Source organism: Thamnophis elegans, chromosome 11, assembly GCF_009769535.1.
Source record: "Thamnophis elegans isolate rThaEle1 chromosome 11, rThaEle1.pri, whole genome shotgun sequence".
NCBI classification, from domain to species: Eukaryota; Metazoa; Chordata; class Lepidosauria; order Squamata; family Colubridae; genus Thamnophis; species Thamnophis elegans.
Genome location: NC_045551.1, coordinates 3,622,549 through 3,642,614, shown reverse-complemented (window position 1 = coordinate 3,642,614; position 20,066 = coordinate 3,622,549). Strand labels below are relative to the sequence as shown.

The 20,066-nt window shown below is 42.3% G+C and overlaps 1 protein-coding gene across 1 annotated transcript in view; it reads left to right on the top strand.

Moving 5' to 3' along the window:
• PLA2G4A (phospholipase A2 group IVA) overlaps positions 1 to 20,066 on the top strand; it is a 78,326-nt gene that overhangs the window by 42,371 nt on the left and 15,889 nt on the right. The window contains 9 exon segments of the mRNA XM_032226985.1: positions 1,010 to 1,232; positions 3,979 to 4,093; positions 4,869 to 4,969; positions 4,971 to 5,007; positions 6,351 to 6,443; positions 15,830 to 15,930; positions 17,024 to 17,038; positions 17,276 to 17,450; positions 17,453 to 17,470. Of these exon segments, the coding sequence (XP_032082876.1) occupies positions 1,010 to 1,232; positions 3,979 to 4,093; positions 4,869 to 4,969; positions 4,971 to 5,007; positions 6,351 to 6,443; positions 15,830 to 15,930; positions 17,024 to 17,038; positions 17,276 to 17,450; positions 17,453 to 17,470 (878 nt within the window).

Here is a 20,066-nt window from a genome sequence, read left to right as displayed (position 1 = left end):
AAAAATATGATTCTTCAAATATCTTCATCTCAAGCTATGTAGGTTCTTTGAAGATGATAACCAGCACCTTGAGTTGCACCGAGAAGCAATGTAGCAACTGATTCATCCACAAGAGAAGTCACACATGCAATTCTAGACTTACCCAAAGGCATGTGGGCCACCACATTTTGAATCAGTTAAACCTACTGGATACTTTTCAAGGCAGCTCCACGTAAAACACATTGCAATAGTCAAGATAGGAGATGACTTATGTGGGGGGAACTGTGAGTAGGAATTGTTGGTTCAGGAAATGGCATAATGGATGCATGACCCAAAGGTTCTCCTAGCCACGACCGCTACCTGCTCTTTAATCAGGAGTTGTGAGTCCTGGAGAACGTATTTCTTTCATTGATCACTGTTGTGGCCCAGCAGGAGCCGTTGGAGCTGCCACCAGACTCCGACAGCGAGGGGCCCTATGAGTCGGCTTTTGAGGATGTGGAGGACTCTGGACAGGTTTCTGATTCCGAGCAGGGCACAGAGAGGCTGGTTGGCCACCAGGAGGCACCTGAGCCTTGGACCAGTGGGGAGGAGACAAGGGACTGTGATCCAGACGTCAGCAGTGAGGAGGAGCCAAGGGAGTTGTTCCTAGATGCCCGGCACCGAAGAGCTAATAGGTGTCAGGAACAGTTGCGCAGTTACAGGAGGTAATTGCACTCAGCTGGTGGTAATTAGGCTCCTCTCCAGACTATAAAAGGACTGCTTGTGCACACGCCCCTTTTGCAGAAGTCAACGCATTAACTAATGTTGGAGAACATTATTGTGAGCTTGGCAGGCTGGATTGCTGCCAAGGCTTGTCTGTGCTGGTTTGCTGCCAAGGACCTGTCTGTTAATAAATTCTGTAATTTATCTTTGGCTTGGAGTGGGACGAGGGGAGTCAGAACACCGAAACATTGTTGGTTGAAGGTCTTGTGACCCATCTTTACTTCCACTTTTATCTGCACTGAAAATATTGTTTTGGTCTCTTCCATAGGTATATGTCAACCCTGTATTCTCATCCAGATTTCCCAGTGAAAGGCCCAAAGGAGATAAACGTTGAGTTGAGGAACAGTATTAGTCACACCCCACTGAAGCTACTTACACCACAGAAAGTGAAGCGATACATTGAAGCCCTGTGGAAGAAGAAGAGATCCGGGCAGCCTGTGACATTCACGGACATCTTTGGAATGCTGATAGGAGAAACACTGATTCAAAATGTAAGCATCGGTCGAAAGATTTAGGGAATCTGTTTAAATCTTTTTTTTTTTTAAAGAAAAAGAGTTTTATTTCTTTTAAAAAACACAAATATTTCATCATTCGTCAATCATTAAAACATTGAAGTACAATTTTTTTTGTATGCCCCTCCCTCCCTCCCCCCCCAGCCCCCTCCTCCTTCTTCCCCCCCCCGACTTCCCAGAACCCGTACACGGTATGGATTTTTAACTAACACAGTCTAAAATCTATTGAGAAAAAAGAAATAAAGAAATTAATGACATTCTACATTGACCTTAGCTTCTTCTTACTGAACCAACTTTAAAGAGTTTAAATCATTTCTGATCTTAAGCATAGGCTAACTGGAATTTCTTGGTCCCATATTTATTTTGTATATAGTCAATCCATTTTTCCCAGTCTCGTTTATATCTCTCATTTGAATGATCTTTAAGATATGCCGATATTTTAGCCATCTCGGCTAAGTTTGTGACTTTCAATGTCCATTCTTGAGTTGTAGGCAAGTCTTCCTTCTTCCAGTATTGTGCCACCAACAGTCTTGCTGCCGTTATTAGATGCAAAATCAAGTTAGTCTCTACCACTGTAAAGTCAGTACATATACCTAGTAAAAATAACTGAGGAATAAACTTTATCCTTCTTTTAAAAATATTTTGCATGACCCACCATATTTTTATCCAAAATGCCTTAACCTTTTGGCAGGTCCACCATATATGATAATATGTAGCATCGAGAGAACCACACCTCCAACATTTAGGCTGTACATTCGGATACATAGAAGCTAATCTTAAGTGCATAATATTTGTCTATATACAGCTTGATGCATTAGAACGGCTGGCTCTGTAGTAGAAACTGCAGACAACGATGAGAAAACTTCACTAATCACAATTAAACCAATGGTTTGAGTTCTAATTGTAACTGCAACATAATCTAATGTCAATGTGAGTTGGGCTCTGCCTCTCCAGAAAGCTGCAGTAGCTGCCCAATACTTCTAGTACCACTTCATCATAAATATTCAAATGTCAAAAACCTTCAAAAAACATACGGTAATAGGAGAATCTAAATTATCCTAAAGGTCCATAAATGTCAACTTTAGCTAGTATGATCTCTGTTATTTTAGCACGTAAAATTAAATAATACCCATTTATATCAGCAATATAACCCGTTGTACATCAGTTGAAAATAGCAGTAGCACTTATATACCACTTCACAATGCTTTACATCCCTCTCTAAGTGGTTTACAATGTCAGCGTTATTGCCTCCAAAAATCTGGGTCCTCATTTTACCGACCTCGGAAGGATGGAAGGCTGAGTCAACCTTGAGCCATTGAGAATATCCTTTGAGTTTCCTAATATATAAATACTACATTCACCAGTGACGTGTGGTGAGGTTTATGGCTGGTGAGATACTGACACAGGGGTTTCAATTTTTTTTAGACTTGTGGACTTCAACTCCCAGAATTCCACAGCCAGGCATGCTAAGCTCCGATTTAAAGCGACAGCATTTGTTTTTCTCCATTGCGAAAAGGTTTTCCTTCATTCTTTTTCTTCTCCCTCCCCCTCCTTCCTCCCTCTCTCCCTCCCTCCCCGCTCTCTCAAACAGACACACACACACAGAGAAGTTGGATCCCTCTCTCACTCACTCACTCTCAAAAAACACAAACACAGAAATGGGATTGGATATATTTCCAATGGCTTGAAAGCAGCTCCTCTGCCATACTCCCCACCCCACCCATTCCCTGCTGCCTTCCGTTCAGAGCCTGTGTGTATGTGTGTGTGTGTGTGTGTGTTTGAAAAGGCAACGTGGCTCTGCATGCAATCAAACTTTTTGAAGTCCTCCCCCTCCCTCCGACCCACACGCACCTTTCCCAGCTGTTTCAGAGAGGATTTCAACTCTGCTCTTGCCTGCCATCATGAAAAGAAAAGAAAAATGTAAAAGGGAAAAGGCAAGAGCTCTGAGGTCAGGCTGAGCTAGTTGCTGACAGAGCCTCTAAAAAGCCTCTAAAAAAACGCCCTCTACAGGAGGCAGGAGAACGACGTTCCTCATTACGTCAGAAATTTTTTGGCTTTTAACCCTTGCTTAGCTCTGCTAGAGTGATCATAAAATGAAATGAGGCACGTCGTTCTCCTGCCTCCTCCTGTAGAGGGCGCTTTTTAGAGGCTTTTTTAAACAGTTAAGCACTAAGCAGAGTCATCCACTGTGACTCTGGCAGCAACTAGCTCAGCCTGACCTCAGCTCTTGCCTTTTTCCTTTTACATTTTTTCTTCTTTTCATGATGACAGTGGTGAGGCTCTGCCTCCCCTGACTGCACGTCACTGATATTCACTGTTTTTAATTTTTTATTATAATTAGTATTATTTATTGTGAAAGTTATACATAATTGGCACATAACCTGGTCTGAGTCTGAAAAAGTAGGAGTGCTTTATAAACCCAATAAATAAACCCAGTTATCAACAAGTCCTGATTTTTAACCCGACTGATCAGTAGTAAGAAGGCTTTCTTAGTCTTCATTACAAGATTATTACTTTATAATTTCCATGTAGATAATCTTGTCACATTTTTGGTGTATGTTCAGCTGGTTTATGACCATAAGGAAGTAATCTGAAGTAACTTTTCTTGTATTTTTAAAAAAAGTAAAACTCTGAGGGAGATAGGTGATTAAAAGTATGAAATATGAATAAATATATCTGCTTCAGTCCAAATATTAAACTCCGTAATTCTGTCTCCTTTTTGCAGAGAATGGATAACACTTTATCTCACATGAAGGAAAAAATCAACAAAGCGCAGTCAGCTTTGCCACTTTTTACCTGTCTTCATGTTAAACCTGATGTGTCAGAATTGATGTTTGCAGGTCAGTGTTCTCACTATCCAGGTTCAGACAACCTTTTTTTTTAAATTTAAGAGCATCCTATTCAAGAATGATTCTGGGTGACTTATAAAAGGAACAATAACAGACAAAGGGAAAAATGAATTTCCAGACAAGACAAATTACCCAAACACACCCATGAGGAGTTCAACAACCACCCTACTTCAGAGGTTGGGAGAAGAATCTCAGTTTTAAGGACTTCTAGGTCCTCATTTTTTTGAGAGAAGTACGTGTCTCTTTAGAGAGATGTTACTCCAGAGGGCAGGCGTCAGAGGTGGCATTCAGCAGGTTCTGACCAGTTCTGGAGAACCGGTAGTGGAAATTTTGGGTAGTTCAGAGAACCGGTAAATACTAACTCTGACTAGCTCTGCCCCCATCTATTCCCCGTCAAGTCCCAGCTGATTGGTAGGGAATGGGGATTTTGCAGGAACCTTCCCCTGGAGTGAGGAGGGAATGGAGATGCAGTGTTAGTATCTGAAGTGAGAATTTCAACAGATGCTTAACATTTCGTTCTGTCTTTTGCTATGATTCTCTAATTGGAACCAAGATCTTTCTTTACCCAAACTGTGATCACACCAGATGAGTTCAACGTTAATCAAAACTAGTTTACATGTTCATAGATGTATATTGGGAGTAGAAAAGTGTGAGAAGACCAGAAATCTGAACCAGTGGAAAACATCTCTTTGCAAGCACTGCCTTGGTAGTAGGTTAAGCCCTCATTTCTCTGTCTGTTCTAATCATTGTTTATTCCTGGTTTCAGACTGGGTGGAGTTCAGTCCCTATGAGATTGGAATGGCTAAATATGGGACCTTCATGTCTCCCAATCTGTTTGGCAGCAAGTTTTTTATGGGCACAGTAGTGAAAAAAATACAAAGAGAACCCTCTGCATTTCTTAATGGGTAAGTACTAGATTAAACCTTTGATCTATTTTTGTAGGGTGGTTCCTTCTATGTTATAAAGAATTATATATATAATTCTTTTGGCAAATCCTGCTAGACAGATTCAGCTGGATAAAGGTTTTTCATTACATTGTTGAAAATGCATAAAGGTTTAAAAAGAAACCTCACCAATAAGAATCAAGCCAAGCTTCTAGCTACTTTTTTTTTACCTGTGTGATATTAGAGAATTTTAGAAGATTCAAGCATGTCAGAATTATAGCAAAAATAATTTTGTATATTATATCCTAGGAATGTTTGGTCTGAGCAGAAAAAAATCTGGTTGACTTTTCTTCATCTAAACTTAAAGTACAATTACTGTATCAGATCTAGAAAATGTGTGTGTATATGTGTGTGTGTGTGTGTGTGTATATGTTGTATTTGTGCTGATAAATAAATAAAGGGAGATTTATTTACTTTATTTATTTATCAGCACAAATACAATACAAATGTAACAGAGGCAACAGTAAAAATATTGGGTTTCTGTCTGGATGGTCTCTTATGACGAGCCGATGGACAGAGAATGGAAGCAGTGAACTTCCTCCCATATTTGGGCATACCAGGGGTTGTGACTTTAAATATGTATGTATGTATGTATGTATGTATGTATGTATGTATGTATGTATGTGAGATGGAGAAATATATACTGTAGATAGATAGATGATAGATAGATAGATAGATAGATAGATAGATACATACATAGATACATAGATACATAGATACATAGATAAAGGAGCTGCTAAAGGAGGAGAACCTGTGGCTTAGTGGCTAACACAACTGCCTAATATGTAATACAGCACAGGTTCAAATCCCAGTAAGGGTATGGCTAGCTGATGAGAGCTAAATAGCTTGAAAAAGATCTATACTAGTCTCCCTTTATTTATTTATCAGCACAATTGCAACACACACACACACACACACCACACCACACACACACACACACAAACACAGACAGATAGATAGATATCTGCTACCAACTAATATATAGACATTTACAGCCCAAATATAGTAGTTTAACACACAGTTAAAGTATGTATGAATCACATTTGACTTTTCTAGTCCTATGAGTGAATCCTTACAGCTAGATGAACGGAAGGTTTCTACCCAGGTAAGGCTTCATAGTTTGTATTCTTCTTCACTCTGTTCCTGGGATCCCTTTTACAGTAGTGTGATAATAATTATTTTTAAATTTTTTATAAACGCTATAAGCTTGTTTGTATTTGAAAGTATGGTTTGAAAATTAATAAAGACGTTAAAAGGATAAAATATCACTTATCAATTTCATAAAATATTCTACTTGTTTTCAGGTATCTGGGGAAGTGCATTTGCTATACTGTTCAACAGAGTGCTTGGGGTTTCTAACAACCAAACTAAAGGACCCACAATGGAAGAAGAACTAGGTATTGTAATAAAGTTTGAGCCTGTGTCTGTGTTGATATTTCTGTTTAAAAATAATTACACAAATGTAAAATTGGCAGGCTGAAAAGTAAAGTCCCAGCCTCCAAGAGCATCTATTTCCCAGGTCACCTTTTAGTTACAATGTAAATGCTTTGGTTGGAAATGTCCTACTTGTCAATTAAAAAAGAGAAAAGTAAATAGAAATGGCACAGAATACCTGTAGTGCACCTTGACCCGCAGGGATGGAATCTAGAGGTGATGGAGATGTCTAACTGTTAAAGAAGTACTTTGCAACTGTCCATGTGTCCCATGACAGCCAGATTGTGAATGATAAGTTGTTCTCAGAGGTTTTACAGCTAGTAGAAAGAATGTTCACTGTTGTGGCCCAGCAGGAGCCGTTGGAGCTGCCACCAGATTCCGACAGCGAGGGGCCCTATGAGTCGGCTCTGGAGGATGTGGAGGACCCTGGACAGGGTTCCGACTCTGAGCAGGGCGCAGAGAGACTGGTTGGCCACCAGGAGGCGCCTGAGCCTTGGACCAGTGGGGAGGAGACATGGGAGTGTGATCCAGGCGTCATGCATTGGAGCAGTGGGGAGGAGCCAAGGGAGTTCTTCCTGGATGCCCGGCACCGCTAATAGGTGTAAAGAACAGTTGCGCAGTTACAGGAGGTAATTGCACTCAACTGGTGGTAATTAGACTCCTCTCAAGACTATAAAAGGAATGATTGTGGACACAGCCTTTTGCAGGAGTCAACGTATTCAGTAGAGCTCGAGAACTCTCATGGCTAGCTTGGCAGGCTGGATTGCTGCCAAGGTTAGTCTGTGCTGGATTGCTTGCCGAGGTCTTTTCTGTGCTGGATTGTTGCCAAGGCCTGAACTGTGCTGGCTTGCTGCCAAGGTCCTGTCTGTGTGGCAATAAATCCTTGCAGTATCTTGTCTTGGTGTGCTTTGGTGTAGGACGAGGGGGGGGGGTCAGAACAGTTCACCCTATGTACTTATCAGTGTAGAAAAACTTGGGATCCCTGGCTGATTTTAAACGTAGCTTAGACAAATTCATGGACTTTAGTAGTTATGGCTGTTATAGCTATAAGCAGCTTGGACACATAATTCTACCAATAGTGTGGGAATATCATAGGAAGAATATTGCCTTTATGTCCTGTATAGGAGCTTGTCTGAGCCTGGCTATATGTTTAGGAAGAACAATGCTTGATACTGGAACTCTAGTCTAATTTTTCTGAGTTTTATTGTTCAGCTTATTCATTGAATGAATGTCTATTCATCCGTTAGGGATAAAAACTTCATGTCGCTTCCCCCCCCCCCCAATGCAGCTTATGTTAGAGACTGTTATCTGTTTCCCTCATTAACTAAAGAACAAGTGAAAAATAATCAAATAGAAAGATAAAATTGCTGCAACAAGATGGTTTTTTGTATTTACAGCCATCTCTCATAATTGTTCCAGAAAACATGAGCAATCTTTTTTTTTGGGGGGGGGATGTCATTGCAACCACTCTTGTAATTCACTTCTGATTCCTCTGAAGTCCACATGATCACAAGTTTTGGAACCGCTGCAATTTATGCCATTTTATTATTATTAGCCCCCAAAAAACTTGGGAGAATGGAAGCCTTAAAAATGATGAATAATAATATAATAGCAATAACAATAACAGTAGACTTATATACCGCTTCATAGGGCTTTCAGCCCTCTCTAAGCGGTTTACAGAGTCAGCATATTGCCCCCAACAACAATCCGGGTCCTCATTTTACCCACCTCAGAAGGATGAAAGGCTGAGTCAACCCTGAGCCGGTGAGATTTGAACCGCTGAACTGCTGATCTAGCAGTCAGCCTGCAGTGCTGCATTAACCACTGCGCCACCTTGGCTCATAATCGGTCATACTGCACCACAGTGGTGGGTTTCAAAAATTGTTCAAACCTACTCTGTGGGTGTGCCTCCTTTGTGGAAGTGGCTTGCCACCCATGTGACCGGATGGGAGTGGCTTGCCGCCCATATGACCGGATATGAAGATGCCGACGACACTTGTCAGAAACACCTTAAATTACCTCACACACAGCACTGGCATGCATAAGAATAGGATGTCAACTTGTTTTTTAAAAGGCATCTTTGGTTTGCGTTTAAAACAACTTCAACACACGCAATGTTCTGATTGCACCACAAACGCAGTAGTCATCCTTACCTTTCACAGAGGCACTGAGTTTTATAAATATGAGCATGATAGTGTAGAATAATCATATCCAAGGACCAGTGGTGGGTTTCAAAAAAATTTGGAACCTCTTCTGTAGGTGTGGCCTGCTTTCCGGTCCACTGGTGGAACCTCTTCTAACCGGTTCGGTAGATTTGGCGAACCGGTTTCTACCGAATAGGTGCAAACTGTAGGAACCCACCTCTGCTGTGCCAGTATAGATTGGTAGATATGTTTCCAACTTCCTAGTCTAGGGCCGAGACAGAATAACTTGCCCAACTGTCAACTAGTTGGTTTCTATTCCTGATGAAGAATTAGAACTTGGGTCTCCCATTCTTTGTTCAGTATCGTAACCACTGCACCACTCTAGCTGTCTGCATGACACGATAGACTTTATATAATTGACACAGAATTTTAAATGGAAGAATTGCTACGATGGACAAGAGCAGAGCATCAGAGGTCAATACATATTTTTTTAAAGCAGCACTAAATCTATTTTGAGGGAGTGTAGAATACTATAAGGCCTCCTCCGAATTCCATCCGCCAGTCAGTGCCGACTGGCGACTACGCGGAGGAGAGCCTTCTCAGTTGCAGCTCCGACACTATGGAACAACCTCCCCGTGGAGATCCGTACCCTCACCACCGTCCAGGCCTTCCGCACAGCCCTCAAGAACTGGCTATCCCGTCAGGCCTGGGGATAGGATTACTCTCACCCCACCCGAATGTTGAGTGAATGGTGTGTTTTATGGTTAATTTCTTTTATTCACGTTTCTTTTTCTTTTTAAGTCTTGTCTTGCACTCCCTTCCCTCCATTGTTGTAAGCCGCCCTGAGTCCCCTCAGGGAAAAGGGCGGCATATAAATGTTTAATAAAATCCTAAAAATCCTAAAAATCCTATAAAAGGTTTTTCTTTCTTTCCAAATAGACAACAGAGAATGCAGGAGGTGAGCTGTCTCTGAAAATGTCTTCATTGCAGTAATCACCCATGCCACTCCTTATTTACTCATGTTGACCTTCCTTAATTTAGTCTGTGGTCCCTTACAGAAACCCGTCATTTTCTCCTCCTGCCCCTCAGGCAGTTGTCGGGCTTTTGAAATACAGTGGCTGAGGAAAATATATATATGTACATTTTTGGCTAATTTGTAGCTCCGCATATCCTACCGGAAATGTCATCTCTTCCTAAAAGTTTAGTAATAAATTTGGGAGCATCTAAAACAAATTGCTAGTTGGCCTATGCAAGCACTGTGAATTTGTACTTTATTCAAAAGAACCATTCAAATTATGCATTACATGCCTGTCCGCTGTAGTGGAGAAATACAGAGTCTTTCAAAGGCATTGAGACTTACTCTGAAATAGATAAAACATTATTCTGAAAACTAAAAGCATGCTTAATCCTACTGATTTCATTGACTTTGATATGGTTAACTTTTGCATTACAGGTAGTTCTTGACTTATAACAGTCTATTCAAAGTTACAAAGGCAATTTAAAAAGTGACTTATGACCGTTCAACTTTTGGGGCTGCCCCTGAAAAGTGTTCGGAAACTACAATTAGTCCAGAATGCAACCGCGCGAGCGATATTGGGTGTACCAAGGTTCACTCATGTTACACCTATCCTCCGTGAGCTGCACTGGCTTCCCATTGGTCTCCGAGCACAATTCAAGGTGCTGGTTATCACCTTTAAAGCCCTACATGGCCTAGGACCAGGATACCCGCGAGACCGTCTTCTGCCGCATACCTCCCTAAGACCAATAAGATCGCACAGGATGGGCCCTCTCCAGGTGCCTTCAGCGGGACAATGCCGGCTGGCGACGCCTCGGAGTAGGGCCTTCTCTGTTGCCGCTCCGGCCCTATGGAACGAGCTACCCCCAGAGATCCAGGCCCTACCCACTCTCATGGCCTTCCAAAAAGCTATTAAAACCTGGCTTTTCCGGCAGGCCTGGGGCTATTGACCTCTTGACTGAGGTCCAGCCCCCCCCCCTTTGATTGGGTGCATGTTGTGCTTCTTCTTAATTTTGTTGTGTCTTATTGTTTTAATTCTTTTTAATATTTTTCATTCTGTAAGCGCCCGGAGTCCTTCGGGATTGGGCGGCCTAGAAATTCAATAAATAAATTCAATTCAATTCAATAAATGAAATGCAGCATCCCCATGATCATGTGATCAAATTTCAGATGCTTGGCAACCTGATTCATACTTAGGACTGATGCTGCTGTGTCCCGGGGTCATGTGATCACCTTTTGAGACCTTCTGACAAGCAAAGAGCCGAGGTGGCACAGTGGTTAGGGTGCAGTACTGCAGGCCACTTCAGCTGACTATAGTTCTGCAGTTCGGCTGTTCAAATCTCACCGGCTCAAGGTTGACTCAGCCTTCCATCCTTCCGAGTGGGTGAAATGAGGACCCAGACTGTGGGGGCGATATGCTGACTCTGTAAAGGTTTAGTTTAGGTTAGGTTTATTGGTTTGGTATGCCGCCCACTCCCGAAGGACTCCGGGCGGCTCACAATAAACAGAGGAGGGAATAAATAAGACAATACAAACAATTTAAAAATACACAACATTCACAATTGAAGCAGGGTTGGATACTTCAACAGCCCCCAGCCTGCCGGAACAGCCAGGACTTAGTAGCTTTACAGAAGGCCGGGAGGGTAGTAAGGGTCCGGATCTCCACATGGGAGCTCGTTCCAGAGGGCCAGAGCAGCAACAGAGAAGGCTCTCCCCCAGAAAGCCCTATGAAGCGGTATATAAGTCTAACTGCTATGCTATTGCTATTGCTAAAGTTAACGAGGAAGTCAGATTCACCCTAACAATCAGATTACTAATTTATCAACCGCAAGGATTCACTTAATAATGGAGTCAAGAAAGGTTGTAAAATAGGTCCGAAACTCACTTAACAACAGACATGTTGTGCTCAATTGTGGTCATAAGTCAAGGTCTACCGGTATTTCAAAGCTAGATCTGTTTCTCTGTTTCCTTTTTAAATTATTCAGGGTTAAGCGTGGTGGGTTGGTTAAGATGTACTCATTCTCTCGTGACGTTTTAAATGCCTGATAGTTTGTCGTCACAGGACTGCAATGCATTAGTCAGAAATCCTTAAACCAGAGTCAGTCTTATTGCAGAGTTTTTTTTTTTTAAGTGCATTGGTCACAGGATAACCCTGATACTGATCTACACAGACATGCATTCCGTTGGCCGTTGCGTGAGAGCATGTCTCTTACAAAATCACACTCTCAACTATACTTTTAAGGAAGTGATGTTCTTGCTTTCCAAAATGCAAACCACGCCCGACTGAAATTTATTTGAGAAATAATAATAAAAAAGAACTCCCGAAGAGTAAGCTAATCTAATTCTTTCATAATGAATTTAGGAGGAGAATAATACCCATTTTTTTTTAAATAAGAAGAATAAGATATCTCGCCCCCTTGTTTCCCTATACACAAATATACTTGGAAATCCATTTTTAGCAGGAAAAACATTGCAATTATGTAGTAATGAGAGCCACTCATACTAAGGTGTTTTTGAAAGTATTTGAAATGTTTTAGCATGCCAGATTGTGTTGGATTTCATATAGCAATAGCAGCTAGACTATGAATTTCCACTTTCTGCAAATGGCTGAAAAACAACACAAAATATTTATCCGATTGTGGAACACATTTCCAGATGAAATATTATTACCTCTTAACCTCACAAGTCAAATCATTGTTGAACCTGACAAGGATCCTATTGGCGATAAGGCAAGGTAAACATTAGCAATAGCAATAGCAGTTAGACTTATATACCGCTTCATAGGGCTTTCAGCCCTCTCTAAGTGGTTTACAGAGTCAGCATATTGCCCCCAACAGTCTGGGTCCTCATTTCACCCACCTCGGAAGGATGGAAGGCTGAGTCAACCTTGAGCCAGTGAGATTAGAACCGCCGAACTGCAGATAGCAGTCATCTGAAGTGGCCCTGCAGTACTGCACTCTACCCACTGCGCCACCTTGGCATAACCATGAATCGAGTCCTAAAGCCAGTTTTCATCACTTCCTAGTTTCCAACTTTTAGTGCTATCGGAATGCATTTAAAATGGCAAACTGATTTAATATTGGATAACTAGATGGAGCACTAAAACAGGATTATATCCCAGTACCGTTTGTTACAAGTAGGTGTAATGTAGAAAGAGTTGAGAATTGAAGCAGTGTTTTAGAGTTGTGTCCCTCCCCGCCAGCTGCTGCTTTGAGACCGAACCTATGTTAACAAAGCTTGTCTAAATCTTGGATCATGGTTCTTTTGGTGTAGAGTTCTCCCCCCCCCCCCTATATTAGGGATCTTATGAAGGGCTTAGGGCTGTGATAGTGAACTGTTCTGACCCCCCTCCTCAGCTCGTTCAAAGACGACAGGCAGACAGACTTAAAAGGAAATAACTTTATCAGTCCTGGCTTCCACTAGCCTCGAGCCCAAATAAACATAAATAAAGTCTCAGGCAAGAAGATAACAGAATGCAAAAACAAAGATCTCTTACGGCCAAACCAGGTGTACAAAAAGAAAACAAATCACTTATCCAAGTGCCTCTCACAAACAAACCACGACCGATGAACCATGAACCACAAACGAACGACGTGAACATTGACTTCTGCAACCGGGGCGTGGCACCATCAGTCCTTTTATCTCCAGAAGATCACACTAACGAGCCCCAGCTGCATTGTTATTCCTGCAACCCGACTCAACTCACAGCAAACTTCTGCTGAGTCACAACAGTGAACCTATGGCACATGTGCCACAGGTGGAACGCAGAGCCCTCCCTGCGGGCATGCGAGCCATCACCCCAGCTCCACCATGAATGTATGCGCACCTCCCGCCGGCCAGATGGTTTTCGTTTCTCTGCCGTGCATGTGGTGGGTGGGGCTCATGCAGGAGATGCACAGTGTGTGTATGCGTAAACAGGTTGGCGGGGGTCGCGCACACCTGCACACAGTGTTGCACGCACATTGCGTTATGGGTGTGCATGTGTGCACTTTCGGCACTTGGCACCGAAAAAGGTTAGCCCTCACTGGCTTAGTGAGTCCAGTGGGAAATAGCTTGCTCACTTCTGAAGGTGTAATGATGCATTGCAGTGATGGCATGAGAAACCAGCAGGGAGGAACTAATTTTGTGGCATTATTTATAATAGGGCGATGATTATAGAAGTGGGTCCTAATGGAGGTTGATTTGAGGGTCTCAGAAAGAAGGAATTCCAAGAGGAGATTAGATTGATGGTCCTTGGTCCTTTTCAGCTTTAAGGATTGAGAATATCCTTTTTCCAGCTAGCCTTTATCTAAGTCAGTGTTTCTCACCTTGGCATCTTCAAGTTGCCAAGGTTGAGAAACACTGATCTAAGTATATAAATAGAACCCTGCCACCCTGGTGATCAAATTGCATATTGCATTGAACATATAGAGGCTTAAGAGCCGAGGTGGCGCAGTGGTTAGGGTGCAGTACTGCAGGCCACTTCAGCTGACTGCTATCGGTTCTAATCTCACTGGCTCAAGGTTGACTCAGCCTTCCATCCTTCCGAGGTGGGTGAAATGAGAACCCAGACTGTGGGGGCGATATGCTGACTCTGTAAACGGCTTAGAGAGGGCTGAAAGCCCTATGAAGCGGTATATAAGTCTAACTGCTATTGCTATTGCTATTGCTACCTCTTCATTTTTTCTTTTATTGCAAGTGATAAATCTTACTTTACTTTTAAAGGCTTTACTTTTAAGTAACCTACAAAGTCCTTTTTTAAAATCTAATACTGTAATGTAGATCTTCTATGATCTTCTCTGAAAAGATAACATAGGAGTAGATGAATTGCTATTGTTACATTAGCAGCAAGCAGAGCAGGGGAAATTGTAAGCTACTGAATCTCACTTGTACTAAAGAAGTTGACTGTTACATTAATTTGTTTCTCATCCTAAATTGGGTCTTGCTTTTGACTCCATCAAGACTGATGTGCCTCACATTCAGTGTGTTTGATTCCAGTAAAACAAAACAGTGTAAGGCTTGCCCCCCACCCACCCAAAGGTTGTTTCCTTTTATTTTAGTAATAGTGTAATAACAATAAATAGTTACATCAGATAGCAAACAGCAAAAGGAAGTCAGAGAACAAGAAATTAGCTTTATAAATTGTGAATTTATTTCTTAATCTCTTTTATCAGAGGGGGCATGAACTTCAGCTTTCTTTGTAAGAAAAAAATCTAATGCCTCCACTTTTACTTAGCTGTCCTTTGATATGTATGGAGATGGAAAATCTTTTGGAATAAAAAAAAACCTGCAAAATTCAAGTTAACTTTAAAAAAGTGCAGAATATCACACTGACCTTGTTCCTTTAAAGCACCTCTATAGGGAAGTTAAGTACAAACAACTTCCTTTGCCCCCATATTTCTGCCATAGTCCCTGTCTCTATGTCACAAGTGGGGAAAGATCAGAGGTGGGTTCCTACCAGTTAGCACCAGTTCGGTAGAATCGGTTCGTCAAATCTACCGAACCGGTTAGAAGAGGTTTCCACCAGTGGACCCGGGAAAGCAGGCCACACCTACAGAAGAGGTTCCAAATTTTTTGAAACCCACCACTGACACACACACACACACCACACACACACACACACACAGAGACTCACACCGAGAGAGAAAGAGAAAGAAAGGAAGGAAGAAATAAATAAAAAAGAAAGAAAGAAAGAAAAAGTGAGAGAGATGAAAGAAAAAAGGAAAAAGGGACAGAGAGAAAAAAGGAAGGAAAAGAGAGAGAGAGAGAAAGAGAGAGAGAGAAAACACATGGCCGACAAGCCACTCCCACCAGGTCACATGGCCAGCAAGCCACTCCCACAAAGGAGGCCACACCCACAGAGTAGGTTCAAAATTTTTTTGAAACCCACCACTGGGAAAGATGGACCTTTTATGACTTGTGAACTTCAACTCCCAGAATTTCCGAGCCAGCATGACTTTCGTAGGAATTCTGGGGATTGAAACCCACAAGTCATAAAGGAGCCATCGTTCCACGCCTATGTTCTATGTGATGGTCCATAGAAAACATACATTCTCTTGTGTTTACGGAATGAAAGGCAACTGCAGTAAAGAAATACTCTGATTGACTGCCTTCCCCTCCCCAGTACTAATATATTTTCTAATTTCTTCCATTTCTCTATTTTTTATTCAATATTTAAAGTTTCAAACTGTTTCTTTCCTTGTTTTCACAGAAAATATCAGGATGCGACAGATTGTAAGCAATGATTCAGATAGTGATGATGAATCACAGGGCCCAAAAGGTAAGAGACATTACCAATCATGCCTGCAAAATATTTTATGGACAATGCCTTACCAAAAAAAGGCATAAGCAAAGAGCCAAACAAGACTATTTGTTAATTAGACAGAGGTACTTTCCCCCTATTAAAATTTCTGGATGCTTCATACAAGTCTGTGCTTATTTTTTTTTTCCCTTTTCCTTTTTAAAATTAAAGATAGATGTTTAAAAGAACAGGTTATGGCCCAGATTAAAAAAAAGTATAGGTTAAAAATTCCAGAACGAGCTTGTAATTTATATTTTACGTTAAGATATTGAAAGCCCAATGTTGGAAACAAAATAATACCCCCTTGGATGAATTAGTGGTAAAAAAAAACCTTTGGATTGTGCAGAGCTGGACAAATTAACACTGAAATTAAAAGATAAAGAAGAGTCGGAATATTATGAAATTTGGAACAATGGGTACAAATGGCTGCAAAACAAGAATAAAATAATTAAGCCAAAAAACTATATATAAATATATATATATATAGAACTGTGTATAAAGGTGTGTAAATATAGAAGCGAAATATTATATACATGTACAGGTATGATGACATAACAATAGAATAGATAGAATAGAATTTTATTATTTGTATGCTGCCCTTCTCCGGGAGGACTCAGTGCAGCGAACAATTCAAGGGGGGAAAAAAGGGGAACATAAAAGACAAAATACAAATAATAAAAGTAGGCAACAGTCGCACAACCATACATGTCGAGAGGGGAGGGAACTCATCACCCCAGGCCTGCCAGCAAAGCCAGGTTTTGACGGCTTTTCGGAAGGCCTGGAGAGAGGTGAGGGTCCGAATCCCTGCGGGGAGCTCATTCCAAAGGGCCGGAGCTGCCACAGAGAAGGCCCTCCCCGGGTAATAGCCAGGTGGCATTGGCTGGTAGATGGCACCCGGAGGAGGCCAACCCTGTGAGATCTAATGGGTCTGTGGGAGGTAATTGGCAGTTGATGTAATGACTGTAAGGTGTTGTAGAAGGGAAAAAAATAATAAAAAAAATCTGCTAAAAAAAAGATATTGAAAGCATATGTTTGCCATCTTGTAATACTCAAAACAATCTGCATTATAGGCCTGAAGTATGAGATGGGCAGTAAACAAATAACAAACAAACAAATAATGTTAGTATTGCCACATTGCAGACCAGTGATGAGACACAATTTAACTTCTCTGAGCATAGGGAGTAAGTTCATGTGGGGACAATGATGTGCTGCTTAATGTTTAAGTACTGACTTCATTGTTAACTACTTGCTGGAGAATAGTTCATTAGTGTGCTGGATTTCATTGCTGATGCCTTTATTTTTTAAACCTTCTCAAACAGGCTCGGAAAAACCCCCATGCTGAAAAAATCTCACGAGGAAAGCTGGGTTCAGAGGATGTTTATGGCACTGGTAGGCGACAGCACCCTTTTCAACACCCGGGATGGCCGGGCTGGCAAAGTCCATAATTTCATGTTGGGCTTGAATCTCAATACTTGCTATCCGTTTTCCCCTTTTGTCGGGGTCAGTACTCAGGAATCTGTGGAGGACGACGAAATGATACTGCGGTAACAGGTGAAAATCCATGTTTCTCATTCGGTTTCTCTAATTTCTCTAACTGAGAGCCGAGGTGGCACAGTTGGTTACAGTGCAGTACTGCAGGCTACTTCAGCTGACTGCTAGTTTGGCAGTTCAGCTGTTCAAATTCACCGGCTCAGGGTGACTCAGCTTTCCATCCTTCCGAGGTGGGTAAAATGAGAACCCGGATTGTTGGGGGCAATATGCTGACTCTGTAAACCACTTAGAGAGGGCTGAAAGCCCTATGAAGCGGTATATAAGTCTAACTGCTATTGCTATTGCTAATCACTAAGACAGATGTCAGGGTTCCAAGTAACATACCCATAGCAAACAAAACTCTCATGCAGGCAACTTCCTCAAGAAATAAGTGTTATTGGATATATATCATATGGCACAGGCTGATGAAAACCGACTCTGAATATTCAAGCTAGTTATGCAGCTCAAGTGAATACATTGACTCCTGCAAAGGGCGTGTGCACAATCATTCCTTTTATAGTCTTGAGAGGAGCCTAATTACCACCAGCTGAGTGCAATTATCTCCTGTAACTGCGCAACTGTTCCTGACGCCTATTAGCTCTCCATTGCCAGGCATCCAAGAACAATTCCCTTATCTCCTCCCCACTGCTCCAATGCTTGAGGTCCGGATCACACTCCCTTGTCTCCTCCCATGTCCAAGGCTCAGGCGCCCCCTGGTGGCCCACCAGCCTCTCTGCGCCCTGCTTGGAGTTGGACCCCTGTCCAGGGTCCTCCACATCCTCCAGAGGCCAATTCATAGGGCCCCTCGCTGTCGGAGTCTGGTGGCAGCTCCAACGGCTCCTGCTGAGCCACAACACTAACTGCTTTGCTTAACAACATGTATTCTGATCCCAATTTTGGTTGTAAGTTGAGGACTATTTGTATACCTAAAACAGGAGTATCAAATTCAGTCCCGGGGACTAGATTCCTGATGCAGCCCTCAATGAAATCAAGTTTTACACTCCTGACCTAAAGAGTTGTGCATAGCTTAGGCCTTACATAACTAATTCACTCACCCATCACACACCATCTTTGCCCTTGAATTTGTCAAAACACTTCTTAGGCACACTAGTTGGAACAGAGGAGACACTTGAGACATCATTGGATAATAATCTCTAGCGTATACTGGAATGAAGCCACTTTAAGCAATTCCCTGCCCTTTGTCAATAGGATAGTGCAGACTCCTTTTGTATCTGCCACAGTTTAAATCCAGCACTTCTATTCCCTGCCTTTCTCGGCACTTAAGAGACATCTGGCTTTAGTCTTGTGGGAGGGTGGGGGGGCAGTTGGCAGTAACAGGATCAGCATTCTCATTCTGGGAAGCGATGGCCATTAACATCATTTTTGACACTTCCTGATCTTGCCTTACATGAGTCTGGTGATTAGAAACAGCCCGACAGTCTGGATTCAAATAGTAAACTGGAAGGTTATACTTTGGCTGTCTCCAAACCTTGAAAGTTATGATTAGGGAAAATCAGGGAGTTGAGAAGGACTATTCTCATGAGTGCGTATAAGGTATCCTTCTAATTAATGGCATTATATCAAAATCAAACGCAGTGAGAACAGCAGGATGTCCTCTGGAAATTGACTCTCATTTGTATGTTCTTACATCATTCTACTACTAAATGTAGTCCATACTTTAATACAATTTCCAAAGGAGCTTTAATTAAAAATGGATAAATATTTTAAATATGTGATGGTAGAAGTCCACAGGAGCCAAGGTGGCGCAGTGGTTAAATGCAGCACTGCAGGCTACTTCAGCTGACTGCAGTTCTGCAGTTCGGCTGTTCAAATCTCACCAGCTCAGGGTTGACTCAGCCTTCCATCCTTCCGAGGTGGGTAAAATGAGGACCCGGATTGTTGGGGGCAATATGCTGACTCTGTAAACCGCTTAGAGAGGGCTGAAGCCCTATGAAAGCGGTATATAAGTCTAAGTGCTATTGCTATTGCTATTGCTTAGGGCTATAGGTGCAGCTACATTTATGTTAGATCCATGCCAGTGGTGGGTTGCTAAACCGGTTTGCTACTGGTTGACTTGTTGTCCGCATGTGCAACGCTTCTGCACATGTGCAGAAGCATCTGTTTAGTGGCTTGAGGAAGAGAAGAGACGAGAGCCAGGACTTCAAGGAACTCAGGTTTATTTCAAACAACTATGTACAAGCGATTCAAATGTATCCCCTGCTTGACATCTATTTAAACGGCTGTCAAAGCAGGGGTAACCATGGGCGTGCTCCCAGCATCTGGCAACTGATGATGCTGCGCCCTACCCAATCCGGGCGCCTCTAGCGGCTAGCAACAGCCGATGCTGCGCCCCAGCCAATCAGGCCACAGCCTGGTCTGTTGCTAGCTGCCAGGTCTATGTCGAGGACTTTCTGAGTCCTCAACAGTCGGGGTAGGTGGGTGGAGCCTCCCGCCACCACCACTACTGGTTCGGCCGAACCCAGGCTAAACGGAAGCAAACCCACCTCTGATCCATGCCCTTCCTAGATGTGAAGACCCCCGGGAGGCAACATGTAGGTGTACTGATGTAGTGATGTAGTCCTCTCTGTGAGAGGGGATATTTCTGAAAGAGGTAATG